At 39.9% G+C, this 26,991-nt stretch overlaps 2 protein-coding genes across 4 annotated transcripts; both read left to right on the top strand.

Annotated features, from left to right (window-relative positions):
* Positions 1 to 1,929: 1,929 nt before the first annotated feature.
* LOC142256652 (phospholipase A2 inhibitor and Ly6/PLAUR domain-containing protein-like) lies at positions 1,930 to 9,540 on the top strand. Of its 2 annotated transcripts, none has more exons than XM_075328457.1 (5): positions 1,930 to 2,115; positions 3,272 to 3,351; positions 3,439 to 3,585; positions 6,871 to 7,020; positions 9,377 to 9,540. In XM_075328457.1, the coding sequence occupies exons 1-5, from the start codon at positions 2,006 to 2,008 to the stop codon at positions 9,490 to 9,492; spliced, it is 603 nt and encodes a 200-aa protein (XP_075184572.1). In that variant the 5' UTR covers positions 1,930 to 2,005; the 3' UTR covers positions 9,493 to 9,540. The 2 variants fall into 2 exon arrangements, with proteins under 2 accessions (XP_075184572.1, XP_075184573.1); XM_075328458.1 differs by having other exon boundaries at positions 2,007 to 2,115; positions 3,238 to 3,351.
* Positions 9,541 to 15,618: 6,078 nt separating this feature from the next.
* Positions 15,619 to 25,670, top strand: LOC142256399 (uncharacterized). Of its 2 annotated transcripts, none has more exons than XM_075328063.1 (5): positions 15,619 to 15,824; positions 16,463 to 16,582; positions 16,662 to 16,808; positions 22,571 to 22,720; positions 25,448 to 25,670. In XM_075328063.1, exons 1-5 carry the CDS (start codon positions 15,707 to 15,709, stop codon positions 25,522 to 25,524), a joined length of 612 nt encoding a protein of 203 aa, XP_075184178.1. In that variant the 5' UTR covers positions 15,619 to 15,706; the 3' UTR covers positions 25,525 to 25,670. The 2 variants fall into 2 exon arrangements, with proteins under 2 accessions (XP_075184178.1, XP_075184179.1); XM_075328064.1 differs by having other exon boundaries at positions 15,622 to 15,824; positions 16,463 to 16,576.
* Positions 25,671 to 26,991: the final 1,321 nt, after the last annotated feature.

A 26,991-nucleotide genomic window follows, 5' to 3' on the forward strand; every position in this document is an offset into this window, starting at 1 on the left:
GGAATGGCGATTGGAAGGCAAGTAATCCGTTGTCTGTATATGACATCACAATTATAGAAATCTTTGGAATTTTGCGGTTTTTACACTGACCAGTGAGCTTTACTGATTGTTTTTAACTGCAATGAAAAGATTCCATGCTTAGGCTACTGTAATACAAATCTCAAAACCACTATTTATTGATAAAAGCAGCATTTAAGGCAAATTGACTGCCCCCTAAATGATGAGCAGGAATTAGAAGAAATACTGATAGAATAGAAAAATAAAAATAAAGTAGAAAAAAAAGAAAAAAAAGTACAAGAAAAAAGTATTTTGATTTGCACACTTCCCAGGGGCAATGCACCTAGGATTTCACTGTGTTGAGCACCTTTGCTTGCTGCTGGCAGTGTTTTCTCTGGCTTTTTTCCCCAAGATCAGTGTCTGTTTTGTCTTGCTGGTCTACTAGGCATTGCTCCCACCTGGCAAGAATCCTACTCCACACTGATGAGGGACAATACCCCGAAACAGCTGTCTGTGGATGGATACCTGGCCTTGGTATTTCCCTTGTCATATCTTTAAACTCGTCAAAAGCTGGATATTTACTAAAAGGGCCACTTAATATGGTGGTTATGGTGGTCTCCTAAAAAGAGCCACTTCTTTGCTAGGTCCTTTCCGGAAGGATATCAGGCTATTTTCCGTGTCGAGACTCCTAACAGAGACTTCACGGGCCCTTTTGATTTTCAAGAAAAAAGGTTTGACAGCAAAGACACCAGATATGATTACAGGGAAACTTTATAATTGCCCTTAGTTAATTGCATACTTTCAAATGCTTTCAGATTGCATTTGAGTGCAATATTTATTTGTAAGTGATACATATTGACTGTGAATTCCTGAATATGGTCAGGCATATTGGAAACACACCAGAAACGCGTTGATGCATATGCTTTTAAAGCGGTTTCCTTATGAAAGTTTTAATGTCCTGTGTACTTGAAATTATCAAGAAAGAAAGAATAAATTGTTAATTTCAAATTTACTTGTATAAAAATATATTTTACTAATTTTCTAGGACATTGTATACCTTATCATGAAATAGATGTGTATTGTATCCTTCTCCATTTGAGATGTGGAAAATGTTAACTTTCGAAAACTTTTGTGAATTCCCTGATAATTAACTTTTTTGCAAATGAACACCAAACCAATAATCCATCATTTCACAGAAAAGTAAAACAGTAAAGGAAAAAAGTTTCAGATAAGTAAAAGTTTTCTAAATTGTTAACAGATAAAATGGCGCATCAAAAAAAAAAAAATAACTGTCCACAAAGTGTCTCTGCGGACAATCAAATAACAAAGCTCTAACCCCTAAGAAGAAAACTTTTAGGAATTCCCTGATTATTTTTTTTAAACAAACACTAAACTAATCATCTACATTTCACCAGAAAGTAAAACAGGAAAGGAAAACATTTTAAGATAAGTAAAAGGAATTAAAGATTGTTATCACATAAAATGCGAGTAATACAAAAATAATTAATTTTCCCAAAATTGTCTACGTGGACAATCAAGGATCAAAAATACAGAGCTCTAACCTTATAAAAATATAAAGTTCTATGAGTTTATCAGATAAGGGATTTCATCTATTTAAATTATGAAAATGAAAATGGGGTGAAGAAATGGAAATTAAGAGAGAAATTAAGAGAGAAACAAACAGTAAAAGCTTCTGATCACAAATAAAATAATTCCACCCAAACTTCCTCAGGGAAGGCAAATATGTTCTCCTGATATATTTAAAGCTAATAGTTAAGCATTGCAAAACAGCAAACAAGACAGGAACGTTCTCTTTAGGCAAGATCAAATAGAATGACATTCTGATGGATTCCTTGTAAGTTACATCATCACTGTATTGCTTTATTACTAGAAACATGAACTTTGCTGAGAAGAGAATGACCATCTAAGAGAAATGTTTTGGGCTAAATCTCATCCATCCCATGATACAATAGTATGTTTACCTTTCCAAAGACTATTTATATGATCCATGTGTGCAGACAACAGGACAAGCAGAAGAAAATCCGAGAAGGTGCCCATTATCCACAATGAAGAACCTGGTCACTCTACTTTGCATGATCTCTGCTCTTGTTGTCTCAGGTAAGATGAATCGAGTCACTACACATTATATACATATAGGGCATCACGGAGTGTTGTCAAACTCTATTGCAAAATTTCTCTATCGTGTTAAACAGGTCTATGCTAATATAAAATGAAATTTCTTATGAATCTTGTACGTCTCTGGTAAATCTGGTTTGCGGTAATAATTTTAACATATTGAAAAATAAACTATGGTGAAATCAGACCTGATGTAAATGTGTCCCAAAACATTTCATGGATTCATCACTTACCAAATCAAGTGGTGAGTCCACATCGACCAAAAATTCTTAGCCAGAGATGGTTTTAGTTAGACCCATTTTTACGCTACATAGATGATTTGTGAAAACTTGTGATTGATCTAAAAAGTTAATTATCTTAACGTAAAAGTGTGAATGAAGGGAACCCCTCAAAAATAGTAGGGCGAATGCACAAACAAAAGTTCACCCACTTATTTTATGCTAAAAAAAATATAAGTTCGTAATTCAAGTCACCATACGGCCAAGTGTTGGAAGTGACATATATCCTGTTCTTGTTGAGTATGATAACAAAAAAAAGATGTCAATATCAACCAATATACTAATCTTTTTACCTGAATTCCCCTTTATTTTATGGCTCTCACCAAATAATTTGACTATTCAAAATGGAGTAGAGAAGGGGTTAACGCCGCACATCAGCCAATGAAACAGGAGAGGTGTTGCTGAAAAATATCTTTATTTTATTTTATCGGTCTACGCGTTTTGAGGTTGAAACCTCTTCCTCGGGACCAGTACATCTACAAAAGCCAAGGGCTTTTGTTGATGTACTGGTCCCGAGGAAGAGGTTTCGACCTCGAAACGCGTAGACCGATAAAATAAAAGAAAGATATTTTTCATCAACTTCTCTACAGTTTCATTTGGCTGATGCGCAGCGTTAACCCCTTCTCTACTTTGTTTTGAATGTTCATCCATGTGGGGCTGCAGCAGATGCCATTATCTTATGCTTATCAGTGGTTGTAACTTTCACAACCGAATTAGGTGAGTGTATTTTTCCTATATACTACACTTGTTCATCTGGTGTTACACTATCAGCACTTCTTATTTTTAGATTTACAAATAATATGACTGAAATATCCCCTTTATTCAGCTTTAACCTATAAATGTTATTCGGGCTTCTCCAGCAACTCTACAACATGTAAAGAGTCTGAGGTTGAATGTCTTGGAAATCGATGCATGACCGCTTCCCAATATGTTGACAGAAGTGAGTGTAACTTATTTCTTCTTTAAGAAAATTATGGTATCACCTTCTCAGTTCCTATTTTCTGATGTTTATGTTCTCTTTTTGTAGAAGGTAATGTGTTTAAATCCATACTAAAAAGCTGCGCGAATGAAACCTTTTGTGGAACCAATGGCTCAGTAGCAATAAAGAATGCAATGTATCGATTTTATGTCAAATGCTGCACTGGACACTTATGCAATACCGATGGATATGAACGTAAGTGTCACAATGGCAATAATTATCTTAGCATAATTGACTGATAATCAAAACCAAAATCTTATTGAAGTTCAACATGTTTTACCTTTACAAAAAACTTTTTTTAATGAATGTAACTTTTACAAGATTTATTTGTAAATGTGAATAGAGATGAGCAAACCCCCCGCATCTCGCTGAGCTTAATCGAGCAAAATATGCACTCTTAAGTTTTTATTAAACAGAACCTGAACCAACCCTAAGCCTTTATACCATTAACTTGGATGATCTTCTGACGACAACCCCGTGACACTTGGAAGCACTGGTGTAGCGGCAATGTTGTCAGGAGGTCATCTGAGTTCATTTGATACTCTGATCACCTCCTGTCATTGCTTGGTACTCACCGGCGATGCTGTCCCCGGTGATGCTGTTGTTTCCAGGTTTGCGTGTCCACATCTGCTACAGTAATGTCTAAATTACAGTGGGTAAAAAGACCTTTGCTGACGTTCTGCCCGTGTGACCAGAAGGGCTGCCCTTCAAGTCTTATGGGCTTGATATGAGCAAAGGCCTCCACAAACATCGCTGATAAGAGGAAGCAACATTATTTTTCTAAGTCCATGTGGGCACGGAGTTGATTATAATAGAAGTGGCGGTCTGGGGGTAAGTCTCTCAGATGCTGGGCTTCCACCATTAGCATGCAAGGGGGGCTTTGCCTCTCCTGCATCCTTCATATCTGGAGGTCTCACCCCACAACATTGCTTCTATTATAATCAACTCCATGCCTATGTGGACTTAGAAAAATGTTTATTCTGTCTGAAAATGACGGACTGCATTTTGAAATGATGTCATACCTGGAAGGAGCCCGTACACTAAAGCATCTACGATCAGTATCATGGTATAAACATAAATAAGTAATACAATCGGCATAGGGTCCCCCCATATTATGATACCCAGCACAGATAAAGCACATGGTTTCAGGCTGCAACCCCAAGCCATCCACTTATCTTGGCTGTGTAGCAAAATAAGAGGAACCACATATATTTTTTTACTTAATTAAATAAATAATTAAATAAAAGAGGGTGTGGTCCCCCTAATTTTGATACCTAGACATGATAAAGCCTGAAAGCTGGGGATGGTATTCTCAAACTGGGGAAGCCTATGGTTATTAAGTTACCCAGCCTAAAATTAGCAACCTGTAGCTGTCCAAGATTATCACATCCATTAGATACATAAATCTCAGCACTTTACCAGCTTTCCCAATTGCCTTGGTGCAGTGGCAATCAAGGTATTGAGGGGTTAATAAAAGCGCCCAACTTTCATCAAGGCCAAAATTAATGATAAGAAGGGACTTTCTATGAGAGTAAAAAGAAATACACAAACACCGAGAAAACAATGGCAGTGCGGGCAGGGGGCCAGTCACAATTAGAAGTGATATCACTAAGGGAAGAAGGACCATGGGAACCTTTCTGCTATGACCGCAACTTACCTGAATGATGTTACCGCTGATCACGGCACTGTCACTGTTAAAGTGTGGGGTATTGTCCTGCTCACCTCCAGCCCTTCAACACTAACAATTCCATCCTGGGAGTGTGGGAAATCCTGCACCTCCATGCTGGCACTGTTACTGTTAAACTGCTGGTGGAGTGTGGGACATGGCCCTGTACTTTAAGCCAGAGTGCTTTAGGTCATATCGTGGGAATCCGGGTATGACCTACGATGAACTGAGTGAAGTCACTGCTGAAAGCCAGGCCTTGTTGTCAGTGTTTCCTGGAGCCTGGAGAGATTAGAAATGTTTTCGGTTTCTCCCAGCACAGATGTAGCAGAGCCAGGACCGTTGTGGGACCTCGTGTGGATATCGTCGGACCATTTTGGGGTTAATAAAGTGGAGAAAGAGGGTGAATTTTTTGTTTTTTCAAAATAAAGCATTTGTTTCTGCTTGTTTTTATTTACTTTTACTTACGTATTAGTGATGGGGGTGTCAAAGATGCCTGTCATTACTAATCTAGGACTTAGTAGCAGCTGTGAGCTCTTATTAACCCATTATTACCACGATTGCCACCACACCAGGGCAACAGGAAGAGCTGGGTAAAGTGCAGGGCTTGTCACAGTTAATGGATGCAACAATCTTGGGCATCTACAGGTTGCTATTTTTAGGCTTGGGGCCTACTAACCAAAGGCCTCCACAGTCTGAAAATATCAGTCCCAGCTTTTGGACTTTATCATGGCTGGACTTCAAAATTGTGGGGACTGCAAATTGTTTTTTAAATTATTTATTTAAATAGTTAAAAAAAAGCTGCATGTGGTTCCTCCTATTTTAATACACAGCCAAGATGAGCGCAGGGCTAGGCGCTGCATCCTGTAGCCGAGGGCTTTATCTGTGCTGGGTATCAGAATATCGGGGGATCCTACACCAATTGTTTTATTTATTAATTTATTTTTATACCAGGGTACTGAGTCACAAACAGCGCCTGTCATTGGTTGCAGGAAGGCTGGGGCTCGTCTGACTGCAACCAATCACAGACACCATGATGGCTGGTTGGTGGGGAAAGCAGGGAAAGCAGTGCATATATGATGAGCGGCACAGGAAGTGAAGGAGAGGCCGCAAGAACAGCATACTGCCGCATATGAGCAGTGTGACAGCAGCCCCGGTGAATCGGGGAGTATTAAGTCCTTGCTCCTACCCCTTTGCACCAGATTCGAAATGTACTTTTGGAAATGCAGGGTTCGTGGCAAAACTTAACTGAACACCAAGTTTTAATTGTAATGCTAATGTTTGCCGAGCCCAAATGAATAAGCTTAAGCTCGTACCGAACAGGAGTTTGGCGAGCCTTTATCGAACAGGTTTGCTCATCTCTAAATGTGAACTTTTTTGCTTACAGACTTAAATTCCATACAAATATGATCCCTTTTATAGGTTAGAGCAGTGTTTACCAACTCCAGTACTCAGGTTCCACAAGCAGTGCATGTTTTCAGGATTTCCTTATCACTGCACATGTGTTGGAATCATAACCTGTTCAGGTTATTAATTTATCACCTGTGCAATACTAAGGAAATCCTGAAAACATGCACTGTTGGTGGGCCCTGAGGACTGGAGTTGGGGAACCCTGGGTTAGAACACTGGATGTCAAAAAGTAAAACATTTGTGCTGCTGCCTCTGTTGACCAGAAAGTAACACATCACTACAATCAAGGTCTCAACTTCTACATTATGCTGCTCTCAGATTACATAGCAAAAACCTGCTGACAGATTCCCTTTATACGTTTTAAGACAATACTCAGTCCAAATATTTCATTTTGTGTATTTCTCCAGTTATTTCTGAAGATCCAACACCTAATGGTGTGAAATGTCCATCTGCCTACTGTATCGGCACCTTTGAGAAATGTAACAGTACCAAGGAGATAAACTGCACTGGATCCATGAACAGATGTTTCCAATTCAGGGGACAAGCACGCTATCCTGGTAAGCAATATGTATGTCCCAAAAGATTTTATGGTGTTTGTCAGCAAAAGTTTTGTTACTAAAAATCCATGTAAAATAAAACGTTTATTGAGCTCTTATATAGAGATGTGCGAACCCAAACTGTAAAGTTCAGGATCTGTACCAGACACCTAGCATCTGTGCATGGTCCCCAAACTAGGACTTCCCAGGAAAGTCCATAATACTAATTGTGTTCGGCTGCCTAGATAACATATATAAAAATTGGAAAAAGGAAGCAAAATGGGGATAAAAGCAAGACAATTATACTTATCGAGTTTCCACATGGCTGCCACACTGTTTCCATGTCTTCTGTTTTTGTTGCAGTCAGGGAGCGCCCCCATCCTCTTGTGCCGGCATCTGTGATTGGCTGCCCTCACAATGTCTGGGTCCCCAAAGTGGAATGTAAAAATAGATAAATAATTGGTAAACATGGCTTTTTGTCCCCTGTATTTTGATACCCAGCACAGATAAAGCAGACAGCTGGAGGCTGCAGCCCCCAGCTGTCTGCTTTATCTTGACTGTGTATTTAAAATTAGAGGGAACTCGGGCAGATTTTTTTTTAATTATTGAAATAAATAATTTAAAAAAATGGCATCGGGTTCCCTACAATTTTGATACCCAGACAAGATAAATTATACAGCGAGGGGCTGGTATTCTAAAGCTGGGGAGGCCTATAGTTATTGGGCTTTCCCCAGCTTAAATATTGCAGCCTGAATCTGCCACAAAATTGGCATATCCATTGGATGCACAATTCATTCCTGGTGCTTACCTGGCTCATCTCGATTGCCATGATGCGGTGGCAATCAGTTTAATGAGTTCATCTGAAGTGAATTCATCCGAAGTCACAGCTTTGATACCATTCAAACTGCAGCTATGGCCTCAGGTGAACTCATTGAACTCAGACATGAATTAGGCTATATTCGCATGTTGAGTATATATTTACAGATATTTATGCACCAAATCTGCATTTACTGCCAGGAATATGCAATAAAATCCAGTAAAAAAATGCATTGCGTTTTAGATGCATTTTTCTACCAAGATATGCAGAAATGGTGCAGAAATATCTACAACCAAATGCTCAACGTGCACATATAGTCTAATCCCATAGTTCGGCATTGAGTTCAATGACTTCACTTGAGGTGACTTCACTGAGTTCAATGAGTTCACCTCAAATGAGTTCATCTGAGGTCACAGCTGGGGTACTGTTGGAACCTCAGCTGTAAACTCAGGTGAACTCACTAATGTTACCGCTCTCACAGGTGTGTTTTCGTTAGTGTGTTTCGATGGCCTCAGTGTTCAGTCACATTTTCTAATGTGGGCTACTATTTTTAGGCTGTGAAAGGCCAAATAACCATGGGCCTCCCCAACTTGAGAATACCAGCCCCCAGATGTCTGCGTTGTCTTGATTGGGTAGAAAAAAATAAAAAATGGGAGGGACCCCATGCAATTTTTTAAAATTATTTATTTCATTAATTAAAAAAAGCCACCAGGGGTCCCTTATTTTGATACATAACCACAATAATGCAGACAACTGGGGGCTGCAACGTTCAGGCTATTTTTTTATCTGCACCGTGTATCAAAATATGGGGAATCCTACTCCATTTTTTCCAATTATTCTTTTTTTACACTCCACTTCAGGCATCCAGACAGCTCGAGTGAGGGGTAACTAATCACAGACAACAGAAAAGAGAGTGGGGGTGTAGTTTGACTGCAACCAATCACAAATGCTGTTACAGATGGTAGCTGGGGGAAGTAGTGACTATTCAAAAGACATAATAAGTGGACCAGGAAACAATGTGCAAGTCACGTTGAAACTTGGTAAATATAATTGTTCTGCTTTAATTGTATTTAACTTCCCTTTGAGGCCCCCTAGCCATAGGTGGACATATCATTGGTGGAGCCTGTGCATCTGCACAGCAGTGCAAGAGGTTGAAGGGCTAGTTTATATTTCCAAAGCAGATCGAATTGTGAATTTTGATGAGTTCTTGGGCTGAAAAAGACCCATATATTGTTTTGGCACAGGGGCCCTTTTCTGTCTGTGTCCGCCAATGCTCTTAGCCTTACCACCATCATTTTATAGCACTTACTTTTAATCTTTTATGGGATTTGGGGTCCAGGCTAAACTTTGGGTCAAGTCAGGTCTTGAACCGGACTTTTTAAATCTGTCTGGACCCAAACATCTGTAGATTCGCCCTTCTCTTTTCCTGTACTGTGCAAATTAGATCTTCTGGAAATTGTGAAATGGTACTAAAACTGTAACAAGGGATTTTTACTGAAAGTATCTACATATTCTAAGTATTAACGATGTCTTTTTTTTTTATCTTTCATTTGTTTTCAGGGGATACATGGAAAAATGTTTCTGCCAAAGGTTGTACTAATTATATTGCCTGCAAATATAATTTTAAAAATATCATGGCGGTTCCAGAACAACCAGGGATAGAAATAATCTGTTAGATGTTACATGATCATCTGAGCATCTTTAATGAATCAATGAAGAAATAAATGCAATCAAATCTGATGATCTTCTGAATAAAAACCTTCCAAAATCTGTCTAATAAAGATTATTTAGTTAATAATCATTGTTTAAGGCCTTCCGCTGGGATAGCTAATTTTTTAAATATCAGTGATCTTTTAAGCGGGCTTTACATGCTGCGATCTCGCTAGCGAGATTGCAAGCGATCGTACCCGCCCTCGTCAGTTGTGCGACACGGGCAAATCGCTGCCTGTGGCGCACAACCTCGCTTAACCCTGTCACACGCACTTACCTGCCCTGCGATGTCGCTCTGGCCGGCGAACCGCATCCTTTCTAAGGGGGCAGTTCGTGCGGCGTCACAGCGATGTCACACGGCAGGCGTCCAATAGAAGTGGAGGGGCGGAAATGAGCGGGATGTAACATCCCACCCACCTCCTTCCTTCCATATTGCCGGTGGAGGCAGGTAAGGAGATGTTCATCGCTCCTGCGGTGTCACACACAGCGATGTGTGGAGCCGCAGGAATGACAAACAACATCGCTATTAAGCAGAAAATGATTTTTTGTTTCAGGACGACCTCTCCCCAGCAAACGATTTTGACCGCTTTTGCGATCGTTTAAGGTCGCTCATAAGTGTCCCACACTGTGATATTGTTAATGATGCTGGATGTGCGTCACAAACACCGTGATCCTGACGATAATTTATTAACGATATTGTAGCGTGTAAAACCCACTTTAGTCTATTGTGTTGTAAGAGTAAAACATTCAACATGCTCTTCATACCAAAGTTATAGCATCCCATCTGCCATATATTTTAGAATATAGCTATTATTATTATTATTTATTATTATAGCACCATTTATTCCATGGCGCTTTACAAGTGAAAGAGGGTATAATTACAACAATCATTAACAGTACAAGACAGACTGGTATAGGAGGAGAGAAGACCCTGCCCATGAGGGCTCACAGTCTGCAGGGAATAGGTGAGGGTACAATAGGTAAGGACAGAGCTGGTTGCGCAGTGGTGTACTGGACAGGGGGTTATTGTAGGTTGTAGGCTTGTTGGAATGGTGGGTCTTCAGGTTCCTCTTGAAGCTTTCCACGGTAGGGGAGAGTCTGATATGCTGAGGTAGAGTGTCCCAAAGTATGGGGGAGGCACAGGAGAAATCTTGTGCGCGATTGTGGGAAGAGGAGATAGGAGTGGAGTAAAAAAGGAGATCTTGTGAAAATCTGAGATGGCGTGCAGGTAGCTACCAGGAGACTAGGTCACAGATGTAAGGAGGAGACAGGTTGTGGATGGCTTTGTATGTCATGGTTAATGTTTTGAACTGGAGTCGTTGGGTGATGGGAAGCCAGTGAAGGGACTGGCGGAGTGGCAAGGCTGGGGAATAGCGAGGGAAGAGGTGGATTAAGCGAGGCGCAAAGTTTAGGATAGTTTCGAAGGGTGCAAGAGTGTTGGAAGGGAGGCCAGAGAGAAGGAGGTTGCAGTAGTCAAGGCGGGAGATGATGAGGGCATGCACTAATGTTTTTGCTGATTCTTGGTTAAGGAAAGCACGAATTCGGGAGATATTTTTAAGTTGTAGTCTGCATGAGGTGAAGAGGGCTTGGATGTGCAGCTTGAAGGATAGAGCAGAGTCGAGGGTTACTCCAAGGCAACGAGCTTGTGAGACTGGGGAGAGTGAGCAACCATCAAGTTTGATGGAAAGGCTAAATAATCTGAAATGAAAAAATGATTTGTAACATTTTAATTAATTAATAGTGATGAGCGAGCGTGCTCAGCATTGCTTGTTGCTCAATCAAGCATCACAGTTCTCGACACTCTTGATACTCGACTGAGTATCGGGGGCGCTCGACAGCTATGCCTGAGGCCCTTCCCTGGAAGTTTTGTGGTTGTTTTTCAGCAACTAAGCATGGATGGATTGCCTGATAATCACGATAATACAGCAAGACATTTGTAACAGGTTTGGTGCTGGAGTCCCACATTGCCTTATGATACTCTAGATTTGCATGTTTTTTCCTTTCTTTTGGTGCAGCAATGGTAAATGTCAGTTTCTCTGCTAGCAGCTGTTGGCTAATTCCCCTCATATTCAGCTGGTTTGTGACCACAAGCTTTCCCCTTAAATTATCACATGTGATACTCAGCACTAATAAAGCATACGGTCACTAGCTACATCCCCATCCATGAACTTATCTTGGCTTTGTATCAAAATAAGAAGTGCATGCACATTTTTTTAAATTGAAATAAATAATTTTAAAAAAGTGCATGCGGTGTACCCAAATTTCATACCCAGTCATTATAAAATGAACAGCTGGGAGCTGGTATTGTCAAACTGGGGAGACCCATGCTTATTGCCCCCCCAAGCCTGAAAATAGCAGCCTGCAGCTGGCCAGGATTAGATATGACAATCCTGAGACTTTACTTATCTCTTCCTGATTTGCCCCGTGCAGTGGCAATCAGAGTAAAAACAGTAATAATAGCTACCACTAAGCCCTAGATTAGTAATGGGAGGCATTTATGAGACCCCCCTTATCACTAATCTGAAAATGTAAAGACGTAAAAAAAATTAAAAAAAAGGAAATATTTCCAAGAAAGACCATTTCAGAACAAAATTGATGTTTAAAAATATATTTTGCTAATTTTACAAAAAAAAATTGTACATTATTCAACAGATTTGTATTGTTTCCTTCTCCATTTAAGATATGGAAATTGTAACCTTTAGGAAACTTTTATGAATTCCATGATAATTTAATTTTTGTAAATGAATACCAAACCAATGATCTATCATTTCACAGTAAAGTTGAACAGTAAAGGAAAATAGTTTCCGATAAGTAAAAGTTCTCAAAATTGTTACCAGATAAAATGGCGCATCGGAAATAACAAAATTAACTTTCCTAAAAAGTGTCTCTGTGGACAATTAAAAATACAAAGCTCTAACCCCTATGAAGAAACCTTTGATGAACTATTATTTTTAGAAAAAAACCAAACCAATCATCTACATTTCACCAGGAAAGTAAAACAGTAAAGGAAAACAATTTCATATAAGTAAAAGGATTTAGAAGTTATTACCACATAAAAAGGCGAGTCATACAAAAATAATTAGTTTTCCAAAAATTGTCTACGTGGACAATTAAGGATCAAAAATACAAAGCTCTAACCCAATGAAAATATACAGTTCTACTAGTTAATCAGACAAGGAATTTCATCTATTTACAGTGGGTACAGAAAGTATTGACCCCTTTCAATTTTTCACTCTTTGTTTCATTGCAGACATTTGGTAAATTCAAAAAAGTTCAACTTTTTCCCATTAATGTGCACTCTGCACCCCATACCCTATCATGACAGAAAAAAAACAGAAATGTAGAAAGTTTACAAATTTATTAAACAAGAAAACCTGAAATATCCCATGGTCATAAGTATTCAGACCCTCCTCAGTATTGAGTAGAAGCACCATCCTTTTTAGATAGTACAGCCATGAGTCTTCTTGGGAATGATGTAACAAGTTTTTCACACCTGCATTTGCATCCTTGCAGATCCTCTCCAGTTCCATCAGGTTGGATAGTGAATGTTGGTGGACAGCCATTTTCAGGTCTCTCCAGAGATGCTCAATTGGGTTTAGATCAGGGCTCTAGCTGGGCCGGTCAAGATTGGTCACAGAGTTGTTGTGAAGCTACTCCTTTGTTATTTTAGCTATGTGTTTAGGGTAATTTTCTTTTTGGAAGGTGAACCTTTGGCCAACTCAGAGGTCCAGAGCACTCTGGAAGAGGTTTACTTCCAGGATATCTCTGTACTTTGCCGCATTCACCTTTCCTTCAATTGCAACCAGTTGTCCTGTCTCTGCAGCTGAAAAACATCACTATTATTATTATTATTATTATTATTATTATTATTATTATTATTTATTATAGTGCCATTTATGCCATGGCGCTTTACAAGTGAAAGAGGGTATATGTACAACAATCATTAACAGTACTAAGCAGACAGGTACAGGAGGATAGAGACCCTGTCTCACAGTCTACAGGGAATAGGTGATGGTACAATAGGTGAGGACAGAGCTGGTTGTGCAGTGGTGTACTGGACTGAGGGTTATTGTAGGTTGTAGGCTTGTTGGAAGAGATGGGTCTTGAGGTTCCTCTTGAAGCTTTCCATGGTAGGGGAGAGTCTGAGATGCTGAGGTAAAAGCATGATGCTGCTGCTGCCACCACCACCATGTTTCACTGTTGGGATTGTTCTGGGCAGGTGAGGAGCAGTACTTGGTTTTCTCCACACATACCACTTAGAATTATTACCAAAAAGTTCTATCTTCATCTCATCAGACCAGAGAATCTTATTTCTAATAGTCTGGGAATCTTTTATGTGTTTTTTTTGTAACCTCTATGTGGGCCTGTATAGGTCTTGCACTGAGGAGAGGCTTCTGTCAGGCAACTCTGCCATAAAAATCAAAAAGACTGCTTGAACACGATTGTAAATGTGAACAGGGTGCTAGCCAAAAAATACATAATCTATATGAAGTGAAAGCTGCACACCAAAGTCATAGAAATATGAACAAGCATAACTGCTTTATAATACATAAGGAATTAAAATTACAATTAGCCATATGAAAAATTGAAAAAAATGAAATGTGACACTGCGTAACTGCTGAGGATTATTTGAAAAAAGAGTTATTTAGCTAATGTATTGATCAATTCATTACTGCCCCATCCCAACTTCACGGTAATCTCTTATTTATGGGGTCCCGAACCAAATGTTACCTCTTTATGCAGTTAAAACCTGCTTGTGTGCATGGGTACCTAACCAAATGTTACCTCTATGTGCGGTTAACTCATGCTTGTGTATGGGAAGCCAGGGATCTGGCTATATAGGAAATTGAATAAACAGTGAATTTAGAGATTACCGTGAAGTTGGTAATGGGGTAGTAATGAATTGATCAATACATTAGCTAAATATCTCTTTTTTCAAATAATCCTCAGCAGTTATGCAATGTCACATTTCAATTTTTTCAATTTTTATATGCCTAATTGTATTTTTCATTCATTATGTATTATAAAGCAGTTATGATTGTTCATATTTCTCTGAATTTGGTGTGCAGCTTTCACTTCATATAAACTCTGCCATAAAGACATGACTGGTGGAGGCCTGCAGTGATAGTTGACTTAGCAACTTTCTCCCATCTCCCTACTACATTTCTGGAGCTCAGCCACAGTGATATTTGGGTTCTTCTTTACCTCTCTCACAAGGCTCTTCTCCCATGATTGCTCAGCTTGGCTGGATGGCCAGATCTAGAAAGAGTTTTGGTGGTCCCAAACTTCTTCCATTTAAGGATTATGGAGGCCACTGTGCTCTTAGGAACCTTGAGTAATTCAGAAATACTTTTGTAACCTTGCCACAATTCTGTCTCTGAACTCCCTGGGCAGTTGCTTTGACATCATGATTTTCATTTGGTCTGACATGCACTGTGAGCTGTGAAGTCTTATATAGACTGATGTGTGCCTTTCCAAATCAAGTCCTATCAGTTTAATTAAACACAGCTGGACTTGAATGAAGGAGTAGAAGAATCACAAGGAGGATCACAAGGAATTGTACAGCATGTGACTTAAATAATAGTGTCTGAACAAAGGGGCTGAATACTTATGACCATGTGATATTTCAGTTTTTCTTGTTTAATACATTTTCAAAAATGTCTATATTTCTGGGGTTTTTTCTGTCAAGATGGGGGATGAGGGGCAGAGTGTACATTAATGAGAAAAAAAATTACTTTTTTTAATTACCAGATGACTGCAATGAAACAAAGAGTGAAAGATTTTAGGGTCCTGAATACTTTCCGTATCCACTGTAAAAAATGAAAATGAAAATGGGGTGAAGTAATGGAAATTTACTTTTGGCAAGAGAGAGACAGTAAAAGCTTATGTTGACAAATAAAATAATTCCACCCAAACTTCCTCAGGGAAGGCAAATAATTCTCATATATTTCAAGCTAATAGTTAAACATTGCACAAACACAAACAACACGGGAACATTCTCTTAAGGCAAGATCAAATTGAAAGACATTCTGATGGACTCCTTGTAAGATACATCATCACTGTACTATTAGACACATGACCTTTGCTGAGAGCAGAATAACCCCCTATGGGAAGTGTTTGGGCTAGATCTTCTCCATCCCATGATACAATAGTTTCTTTACCCTTCCAAAGGGTATTTATATGGTCCATGTGTGCAGACAGCAGGACGAGCAAAAAAGAATCCGAAAAGACGCCCAATCATCCACAATGAAGAACCTGGTCACTTTACTGTGCCTGATCTCCGCTCTTGTTGTCTCAGGTAAGACCGATCGAGTCACTACACATTATATACATACACATAGGACACCAAGGAGTGTTGTCGAACTTTATTGCAAAGTTACTCTATCATTTTAAACAGGTTAAATGCAACTTATTATGGATCTTGTACATCTCTGGTAAATCTGGTTTGCTGTAACAATTTTCACATATTGAAAAATAAAAAATGGTGAAATCGGACCTGATTTAAATGTGCCCCAAAACATACCATGGATTCATCACTTACCAAATCAAGTGGTGTGTTCACATAGACCAAACATTCTTAGCCAGAGATGGTTTTATTTAGAACCATTTTTACGCTACATAGATGATTTGTTAAAACTTGTGATTGATCTAAAAGGTTAATTCTCTTAAAATAAAAGTGATGGATGAAGAGAAACTCCAAAACATGGTATAAGAATACAAAAACAAAAGTTAAGACACTTATTATATGATTAAAAAAACTTTTTTAAGTTTGATGCCCAAGTCACCATAGGGCCAAATGTTGGAAGTGATATATATCCTGTCTTGTTTGGTAAAAGAAAATTCGATAACAATCAATATACTAATCTTTTCACCTTAATGTCTCTTTATTTTATGACTCTCACCAGATAATATCAGTGAAATATCCCCTTTTTTCAGCTTCTACCTATAAATGTTATTCGGGCTTCTCCATTAACTCTACAAAATGTAATGAGTCTGAGATTGAATGTCTTGGAGATCGATGCATGACCGCTTCCCAATATCTTGACAGAAGTGAGGGTAACTTATTTTTTCTTTAGCAAAATTACAGCATTACCCCCTCAGTCCTTGTTTTCTGATGATTATTTTCTTTTTTTAGAAGGTTATATGTTTAAATCAATACTAAAAAGCTGCGCAAATGAAACCATGTGTGGGACCAATGGCTCAGTAGCGATAGAAAATGTCAAGTATCGATTTTATGCCAAATGCTGCACCGGACACTTATGCAATACTGATGGATATGAACGTGAGTGTCACAATGGCAATAATCATATAGGAATAATTGACTGGTAAATAAAACCAAAATCTTATTCAAGTTCATAATATTTCAACTTTTCAAAAAACTATTTTTAGTTCCTGTAACTTTTACAGATTTTTTTGTAAATGTGAAAAGAGATGAGTTAACCCCTTTATCAAACCGAACCAAAACTGAACGTGAGTCTTTTTCCCAGCCTTTATACATTTTACTCAGAAGATCTCCTGACCGCAACCCCGTGTTTTCAGGAGGTCACCCGAGTTCATTAGACACACTGCTGGGTGCTCACCGGCGATGCTGTACCCGGTGATTCTGTTGGTTCCGGGTCCATGTGTTCACATCTGCTACGGTAACATCTATATCCCAGTGGCTAAATGGACCTTTGCTGACGTCATGTCCATGTTCTGGTCACATGGGTAGGATGTCAGCAAAAACCTCCATGAACCTATCTGATACGAGGAAGCAACATTATTTTTCTTAGTCCACGTGGGCATGGAGTTGATAATAATAGAAGCGGCGGTGTGGGGGTAAGACCCCCAGATTGGTGGGTCCACCATAATCATGCAATCCTGCATGCTCACCATCTGGGGTTTTACCCCTAGACCCCTGCTTCTACGATAATCAACGAGATGCCCACTTCGACTTAGAAAAATAATGTATAATCTAGCTGAAAATGTCAGACTGCATTTTGAAATGACATCATACCTGGAAGGAGCCCGTACAATCTAGTGTGTACTGTTAGTATCATGGTATAAAAATAAATTAATGAAACAGTTGGCGTTGGGCCCTCCTATATTATGATACGCAGCACAGATAAAGCCCATGGCTACAGGCTGCAGCGTCCAGCCATGCCCTTATGTTGGCTGCGTATCAAAATAAGAGAAACTGCATTTGTTTTTTTAATTATTTAAATAAATAATGAAAAAAACAGGATGCGGTCCCCCAATTTTGATACCCAGCCATGATAAAGTCTCACAGCTGGGGCTGCTATTCTCAGACTGGGGAAGCCTATGGTTATAAGGACACTCAGCCTAAATATAGCAACCTGTAGCTGTCCGAGATTGTCGCATCCATTAAATGTGACAAGCTCGCCGCTTTACCAGCTTTCCCAATTGCCCTAGTGCCATAGCATTTGGGGTAATGTGGGGTAAATAAAAGCGCACAGCTGTCATCAAGCCCAAAAATAGGGATGGTAAGGGGTCTTCTATGAGAATTCAAAGAAATACACAAACAGAGAAAAAAACCTTTATTTGGAATAAAATAAAAAAAACCTCTTTCACCACTTTACTAACCCCAAAACACTCAGGTCTGACGAAATGCACACAAGGTTCCTCGACCGTCCTGGCTTTGCTACATCTGACATTGGAGAAACCAAAAATATGTCCATTCTCTCTAGGCTCCAGGAAACACTGAAGAGTAAGACATGGCTGGCAGCAGTGATGTCACTCAGTTCATCGGAGGTTCTACCCGGTTTGCCACGGTATGACCTCTGGGGACCTGAAGCACCCTAGCTTAAAGAGCGGGGCCATGTCCCGCACCCTGACAGCAGTATAACAGTGACAGAGCCGGCATGGAGGTCAGTGTTGAAAGGCTGTCAGGGAGCGTAGTAAGGCCGCTGGCAGGTAAGGAGGACCCTGGGAACCTTTCTGCTTTGATCGCAACTTACCTGCGTGACGTTACCGCTGATCGCGGCACTGCCTCTGTTAAAGTGCGGGGCCATGTCCTGCTCCCGCCAGCCCTTCAACACTGACAATGCTGTCTGAGGAGTGTGTATGGGGCAGCCGCACCTCAATGCTGACATTGTCACTGTTAAAGTGCTAGTTTTGGACTTGTCCCTGCACTTTAGACCAGAAGATTTATTCTGTGTTTGTGTTTATTTACGTTCACTTACAGATTTGTGATGGGGTGTCATAGATGCCTGTCATTACTAATCTAGGACTTAGTAGCAGCTGTGGACTGTTATTATTTCCTTATTACCACAATTGCTACTGCACAAGAGCAATCAAATGAGCCGGGTAAACCGCCAGCCTTGTCGCATGTAATAGATGTGACAATCTCGGGAAGCTACAGGTTGCTAATTTTAAGCTTGGGGGCCTAATAACCATAGCACTTGCCAGTCTGAGAATACCAGCCCCAGTTTTCGGGCTTTTTCATGACTGGGCATCAAAATTGGAGGGAACTGCACATCATTTTTTTAATTATTTATTTAAATACTTAAAAAAAAGCCACATGCGGTTCCTCTTATCTTCCTACACAGCTAAAAAAAGCACAGGGCTGGATGCTGCAGCCTGTGGCTATGGGCTTTATTTCTGCTGGGTATTAGAATATGGAAGGACCCTACAACAATTGTTTTATTTATTTAATTATTGTTATACCATGATATTGACTCGCAGGTAGCGCCTGTAATTGGATGCAGGCAGAAACTATCAAACAGGTTGGGGGCACGTCTGACTGCAACCAATCACGGATAGTAGCCGGCCAGTGGGCGGCAACATCAGGGAAAGCAGTGCATATGTGATGAGCGGCAAAGGAAGTGAAGGAGAGGCTGCAAGAGCAGCGTACAGCCGCGTGTGAGCAGTGTGACAGCCGACCCGGTGAATCGGTGAGTATGAAGCGCTTGCTCCTACCCCTTTGTGCCAGATTCCAAATGTATTTTTTGAAATAAGATGTTCGTGGCAAAACTGAACCAATCATCAAGTTTTAAGTGTAATGCTCTTGTTTGCCGAGCCAAATGAACAAGCTCAGGCTCGTACCAAACCTGAGTTTGGTGAGTCTTTATCAAAAAGGTTCACTCATCTCTAAATGTGAACAATTTTTGCTTACAGGCTAAAATTCTATACAAATATAATTACTTTAAAGGTCAGAGCAATGTTCTCAAACTCCAGTACTCAAGGTCCACAAGCAGTGCATGTTTTCAGGATTTCCTTATCACTGTACAGGTGTTGGAATTATCCCCTGTTCAGGTTATTAAATTATCACCTGTGCAATACTAAGGAAATCCTGAAAACATGCACTGTTGGTGGCGCCAGAGAAGTGGAGTTGAGGAACCCGGGGTTAGAAGACTGGAGATCAAAAAGTGAGAAATTTGTGCTACTGTATCTGTTGAACTTTTAAATTTTCAGAATATTCATTACAAATTACAAATGTGAATCCAGAATTTAAACAAGAAAGTATCATTTTACTACATCAAGCCGAAATGTTATGTAATTGAGCAAAAACATTAAAGGATATCTCTCAGCTGGTATTTGATATGTAATCCAAGAGCAGCACGTCAAAGGGACAGAGACTTTAATTCCAGTAATGTGCAGTGCCGTAACTATAAACTTCGGGGCCCCAGGGCAAAACTTCATAGTGGGGCCCTTCAACATTTCAATTACTAGAGGTTGTGCGGAACGTGGTGAAGCTTGCTACGCATTGTTGTATACAACACACTGGCTTCACCACATTCTGAAAGACCTTTAATAGATTTTGTTTATGATGCAAGTTTTAGAAGTTAAATATTCAGTGAATATGTTTTGAATCTTAATAAGGTGAATAATTCCAAATATTGCACAATTTTCTAATAACTGTATATGTTTATTAAATATTAAGTATTTTTAAACAGTATATCTTTAAACTTTGCTCACTTAAACATATCATTACTTAAACATTACCAATTTGTTCAGTTTTAAACAGCTACTTAAACATTTGTTTGCTAAGGCTAGGTTCACATTTCCATTATTTTAAAACCGTCAGGTCCATCATTGCGACTGAGCGACATTTTTAGATGTCAACTGACGCAATGGATGTGTTATTGCAAAGGATTCCGTTCACAAAGATTGTCCGTTACATCCGCTGTGCATCCGTTTTTTGACGGATCAGTCATGATTCGTTTGTGTTTGGGACAGCCAGTGGGTGTGCCAAACAAGCTGGTCATGCTCAGTAGAGCATGACTGAATCCAGCGCTGGATTCCGCCGTAAGACGGATTACGACGGAATCTAGCACCATAGACAAACTTTACAAGCTTGACGGATTGAGACGGATTCCTGTGCGGTGCGTTAATTTTGACGACCCAAAAAACGTTACATTCTGCGTTGTTTACGCCCGGTGGTCAGTCCAAAAACAACTGATACGCCGCGCAGCGGATGCAACACAAGGTCATCAGTTGCAATCTGCCACTGATACAAGTCTATGAGAAACAAGAGACTCCGCCAAACAGATTTCGTTGTTTACTAGAGCCGCGGATTGTGACTGATACAAATTGACGGAAATGTGAACCTAGCCTACTTTCAGAGAAGCAAATTCATCAATTACTTTGCCAAAGTTGATCTGTTGAGCTCGATCATTCTCAATTGAAAGTAAAGCTAAGCTGCTGAGTCTTTCTTGAGCCATAGTAGTTCTCAAGTTGTTTTTTATGAGTTGAAGGCAAGAGAAGGATCGTTCAGCCTTAGACACAGGAACAGTCAAATACATGATGCACGCTGTGCAAACATCTAGATAGCTTGATGAAAGTGAAGAATGCTCAACTATTAGGAAATCAGCAAATTATATGTGCACTGTGTCCAGCCACTCTCTCCAGGAGGATAGAGACTAGAGCTGACATTTCTGCCTCCCCCATCAGGTGCCAGATATCAAATACAATCCCTTACCACAGGTACAGCAGCAGTCACTATTGCTCCCTCCCGGTTGTGAGGAGAGTGGGGGTTGTACACAGCTCTGATTATTGAAAACAAGAGGCAGATGACTGAGAAGATAGATTATGATTCTGCATGACCCAGTGCCGGAAGGAATGTGTGATTATGGAGAATGCCCCCTCCTCCCTCTCTCCCCCTCACAGCAGTATAGACCTGCACCCTCGCAGCAGTATAGACCTGCACCCTCGCAGCAGTATAGACCTGCAGACTGGAGAGGGGCAGGGCTTCTCACAGTTTGTCACAGAGATATTTGTGTCTGTTGAGACTGTCTGTCTCCTCTCAAAACAAGACCTCAGTGTCAGTGCACGTCGCATCGCGGCCGCTGCCTGAACTATTGGCTGAGTCAACGCCTGGCACAACAACACACGATCAGCTAACAGTCTACTGTCTGCCATAGAGCTCCTGTTACTAAGCAAAATAGCAGTTCCCCGTTTAAAGTAAACAAACAAAAAACATTTGTGCTTGCACTTTCATGGATCTTTTCATTATTTTTATTAACTTTAAACTCGAATAATATAGGAGCTGGGTATTTTATGAGAAATTAAAGTATTAAAATACATTTTTTTGCCATCAGTTTGGGGCCCCTTGGGTGTTTGGGGCCCCGGGGCAGTGCCTCAGCTGCCCCGATTGTAGTTACGGCCCTGGTGATGTGTCAATTACTTGGCTGTGTGCAGCTGTTTCAATGAAATCTGGATTTTGTCAATAGGAGATTATCACTACAGTACTAGCTGTCTCATGCCTCCTAGTCCTGCTGCTTTTAAGAAATTTGCTCACACCACTGATTAGCAGCTTTCAATTTCTGTCAACATACAGAGTACACAGAAAGCTGACAATCTGTGTTGTGGGTGTGATTATACAGGACTCAGTATTCTGAGTATTGCTAGATCTGCAGTAAATAAAATGGTGATTGTATCAAAATGATAGTGTGCAGACCAGAAAGTAAAAATCACTAGAATCAAGGTCTCAGCTTTTATATTACAATGCTCTCAGATTACATAGGCGAAACCTGCTGACAGATTGCCTTTATATGTTTTAAGTAAATACTCAATCCAAATATTTCATTTTGTGTATTTCTCCAGTTATTGCCGAAGATCCAACACCGAATGGTGTAAAATGTCCAAACGCCTTCTGTATTGGCACTTTTGAGGAATGTAAGAGTACCAAGGAGATAAACTGCACTGGATCCATGAACAGATGTTTCCAATATAAGGGACAAATACACTATCCTGGTAAGAAATATGTATGTCCTAAAGGATTTTGCAAACACAAGTTTTGTTACTATTAATCCATGTAAAATAAAAGGTCTATAGAGCTCTTGTGTAGAGATGGGAGAATCTAAACTGTAAAATTTAGGGTCTGTACCAGACACCTAGCATCCGTGCATGGTTCCCAAACAAGAACTGCTCAGGGAAGTCCATGTTACTATTCGGTTATGGCTGCCCAGATAACAAATAATAAAAATAAGTATATGAAGCAAAATGGGGATAATAGCATTACAATTATACTTGTCGAGTTTCCACACAGCTACCACACTGTTTCCAGGTCCTTTATTATATCTTATGAATATTCACTGTTTCCCTTTTCCACCCTTCATAACAGCATCTGTAATTGCAATCATAAAGCGCCCTTCCCTCTTGTGCTGGCATCTGTGATTGGCTGCCCTCATGCTATCTGTCTGGGTCCCCACAGTAAAATGTAAAAATAAATATATAATTGGTAAAAATGGCTTATTGTCCCCCATATTTTTATATCCAGTAAGGATAAAGCAGACAGCTGGAGGTTGAAGTCCCCAGCTGTCTGCAAAATCTTGGCTGTGTATCAAATTATAAGGCCCCCAGGCAGATTTTTTTTTAAATTATTCAAATAAATAATTTAAAAAAATGGCATTGGTTCCCCCCAAGTTTGATACCAAGACAAGATAAAGCATACATCTAGGGGATGGTATTCGAAGGCTGGGGAAACCTATGGTTATTGGGCCCTAACCAACTTAAAGATAGTAGCCTGAAGCTGCCTTAGAATTGGCATATCCTTTAGATGCACAATTCCTGGTGCTTACCTGGCTCATCTCAATTGCCATGATGCGGTGGCAATCAGTTTAATATAAGGGGTTAATGAGAGCTGGGATTTGTTGAAAAATCTATAGGACTCTCCATTACTAATCATATAAGTAATATGAAATGAACACAAATCACAGAGAAAAATCCTTTATTCAAAGAAAACAAACATCCTCTTTCTCCAAATTATTAACCCTCAAAACATCATTGCAGGCCTGAAATAATCAACATGAAGACTTCCCACAATGATCCTGGCTCTGCTACATCCAGATGGCACAGTGCTTGGTCATAATAGGAAACTTGACTGATTACTGCAGTGTCCAGGAAACACTGACAGAATCCCAGCTGTAAGAGTGGTGAAGTCAGTGAGTTCACCTGAAGTAACAGCTAGGGTACACACAGTACCCCAACTGTGACCTATGGTGAACTTACCTGAGCTGAACTCACTGAACTTAATTCTGGTAATCTGGCATTAATTTCAATGGTCTTGGATTGACTGATTATTGACTTCAATGGTGCTGCATTACCTGATTAACCCACACCATTGCAGTCAATAAATCGGAATCTGGCTGCATTGAATTCAATGCTGGGTTATCAGACTTCCCACACATATTGATAATCCAAGATTGAGTTCAATGAGTTCATTTAAAGTGAGTTCACCTGAAGTCACAGCTTTGATACCATGCTATGACCTCAGATGAACTCATTGAACTCAATCACGGATTAGCCTATATGTGCAAGTTGAGTAATTATTTGCAGACATTTATTCAATGTTCAATGAGTTTAACTCAGATGAGTTTATCTGAGGTCAGAGCTGAGGTACTGTGGAAACCCCAGCTCTAAACTCGTAAATTCACTGACATTACCGCTCTTACAGTTGTGTATTTGTCATTGGTTTTCAACAACCTCATTGATCAGTCATGTTTTCTAATGTGGGCTGCTATTTTTAGGCTGGGGATTGCCTAATAACTATGGGACTCCCCAACGTGAGAATACTATCCCATTATCTTGACTGGGTATAAAAAATGGAAGGGACCTCATGCCATTTTCTTAAATTATTTATTTCAATAATTAAAAAAGCCACCTGGGTTTCCTCTTACTTTGATACACAACCAAGATAATGCAGACAGTGGGGGGCTGAAACCTCCAGTTGTCTGTTTTATCTGCACTGGGTACCAAAGCATGGGGGATCCTACTCCATTTTTTCCAATTTTTCACTTTTTACACTCCACTTCAGGGATCCAGACAATTAGAATAAGGGAAACTAATCACAAACACCAGAACAGAGAGTGAGGTGTAGTCTGACTGCAACCAATCACAGATGCTGTGATAAGCTGGGGTAAGAAGTGACTATTCGTAAGGTATAATGAGCGGACAAGGAAACAATGGGACAGCCACATCGAAATTCAGTAAATACATTTGTCCTGCTTTAATTGCCATTTTACGGACATATCATTGGTGCAGCCTGTGCAGCCATACAGGGGCCCAAAAGGTTGGGGGCCCATTTGTATCTCCAAGAGAGATGGAATTGTGTATTTTGATGAGTTCTTGACCTGTAAAGGACCCATATATTGTTCTTTCATAGAGGCCCTTTTCTGTCTATGATCGCCAGTGCCCCTAGCCTTTACTACCTCCATTTTATAGCACTTACCGTTGGTTACCTTAAACTTTTATGGGGTTTGGGGTCCAGGCTAAAGTTTCGGTCAAGTCAGGTCTTGAACTGGACTTTTTAAATTTGTCCGGACCCAAACATCTGCGGTTTTGCTCATCTCTTTTCCTTTACTGTGCAAATTAGGTTATGTGGAAACTTTCGATAGTATTAAAACTGTAACAAAGGATTTTTGCTTAAAGTATGTACATATTCTAAGTATTAACGATGTATGGGTTTTTCTTTTTTTTCAGGGGATACATGGAAAAATGTTTCTGCCCTGGGTGTACTAATTATATTGCCTGCAAATATAATTTTAAAAATGTCATAGCGGCTCCAGAACGACCAGGAATAGAATTAATCTGTTAGATGCTACATGATCATCTGAGCATCTCTAATGAAGCAATGAATAAATAATTGCAATCAAATCTGATGGTTTTCCCAATAAAAGCCTTCCCAAACCTGTCTAATAAAGATTATTCAGTTATCATTCATTGTTTAAGGCATCTAATTTGTTAAATATCAATTAATTAGTCATAGTGTTGTAAGAGTAAAACAGTCAACATGCTTGTCATACCAGACATCATTGTCATACCATTTTATATTTTAGAATAAAGGTATAGCTAAATAATCTGAAATAAAATGATTTTTCCCTCGGCAGTGCTTGTTACTCGATCAAGCATCAAGATGCTCGGCACCCTCAGCACTGTTGAGTATCGGGGGTGCTCGAGGGCCATGCTTCAGTCCCTTCCCTGCATGCTTTGTGGCTGTTTTTCAGCAACTAAACATGCATGGATTGCCTGAATATCACCATACTGAAGCAGCTATGTGTCACAAACGTATCCTGTCATTAGATTTGTGAAAGGTTTGGTGCCGGAGTCCCACGTTGCTTTATGAAACTCTAGATTTAAATGATTTTTCCTTAATTTTAGTGCAGCAAGGGAAAATGTCAGTTTCTCTGCTAGATGCTTTTGGCTAATTTCTTTTAGATTCAGCCAGTTTGTGACCTCAAGTATTCCCCTTAAATTGTCACATGTGATACCCAGCACAAATAAAGCATGCGGCCACTGGCTACAGCCCCATCCATGTGCTCCTCTTCTCTTTGTATCAAAATGAGAACTGCATGTGGCTTTTTTTAATTATTGAAATAATTTTTTTAAAAAAATGGTGTGCAGTCCACCCAAACTTGATACCCAGTGATAGTAAACAGAATAACTGGGAGCTGGTATTTTTAGACTGGGTCTGCTTATTCCCCTCCAGCCTAAAAATAGCATCCTGCAGCCACCCAGGATTGTCACATTCATTACATGTGACAATCCAGGAACTTTACCCATCTCTTTCCAATTGCCCTTGTGTGGTGGCACGCTGAGTAATAAGGGGTTAATGGCAGCTCACAACTGCCACTTAGTCCTAGATTAGTAATGAGAGGTGTATATGAGACCCCCTGATCCCTAATTTGCAAGTAAAAAAAAAGTAAAAACAAACTCCGAAAAAATTCTTTATTTGAAATAAAATACAAAAAAACCCTTCTTTTACCAATTTATTAACCCCCAAAACACCCAGGTCTGACGTAATTCACACAAGGTCCCATAATGATTCCTGCCCTGCTACATCTGAAGTGATAGTAGACTGCCATAGAACATGTCTGCACACTGCACATGCAGGCAGAGAATGAGCCGCAATCAGCGGTCACATCACTCGGGATATTTACGGTCCTAGCTGTAGGTTCCCACGGTCCTCCACCTGTGATTACAGGTAAACTGACCTCAAGTTACCTCAGTAAACTCAGTGTCCTTAC

The sequence above is a fragment of the Anomaloglossus baeobatrachus genome, chromosome 11, assembly GCF_048569485.1.
Source record: "Anomaloglossus baeobatrachus isolate aAnoBae1 chromosome 11, aAnoBae1.hap1, whole genome shotgun sequence".
Classification (NCBI taxonomy): domain Eukaryota; kingdom Metazoa; phylum Chordata; class Amphibia; order Anura; family Aromobatidae; genus Anomaloglossus; species Anomaloglossus baeobatrachus.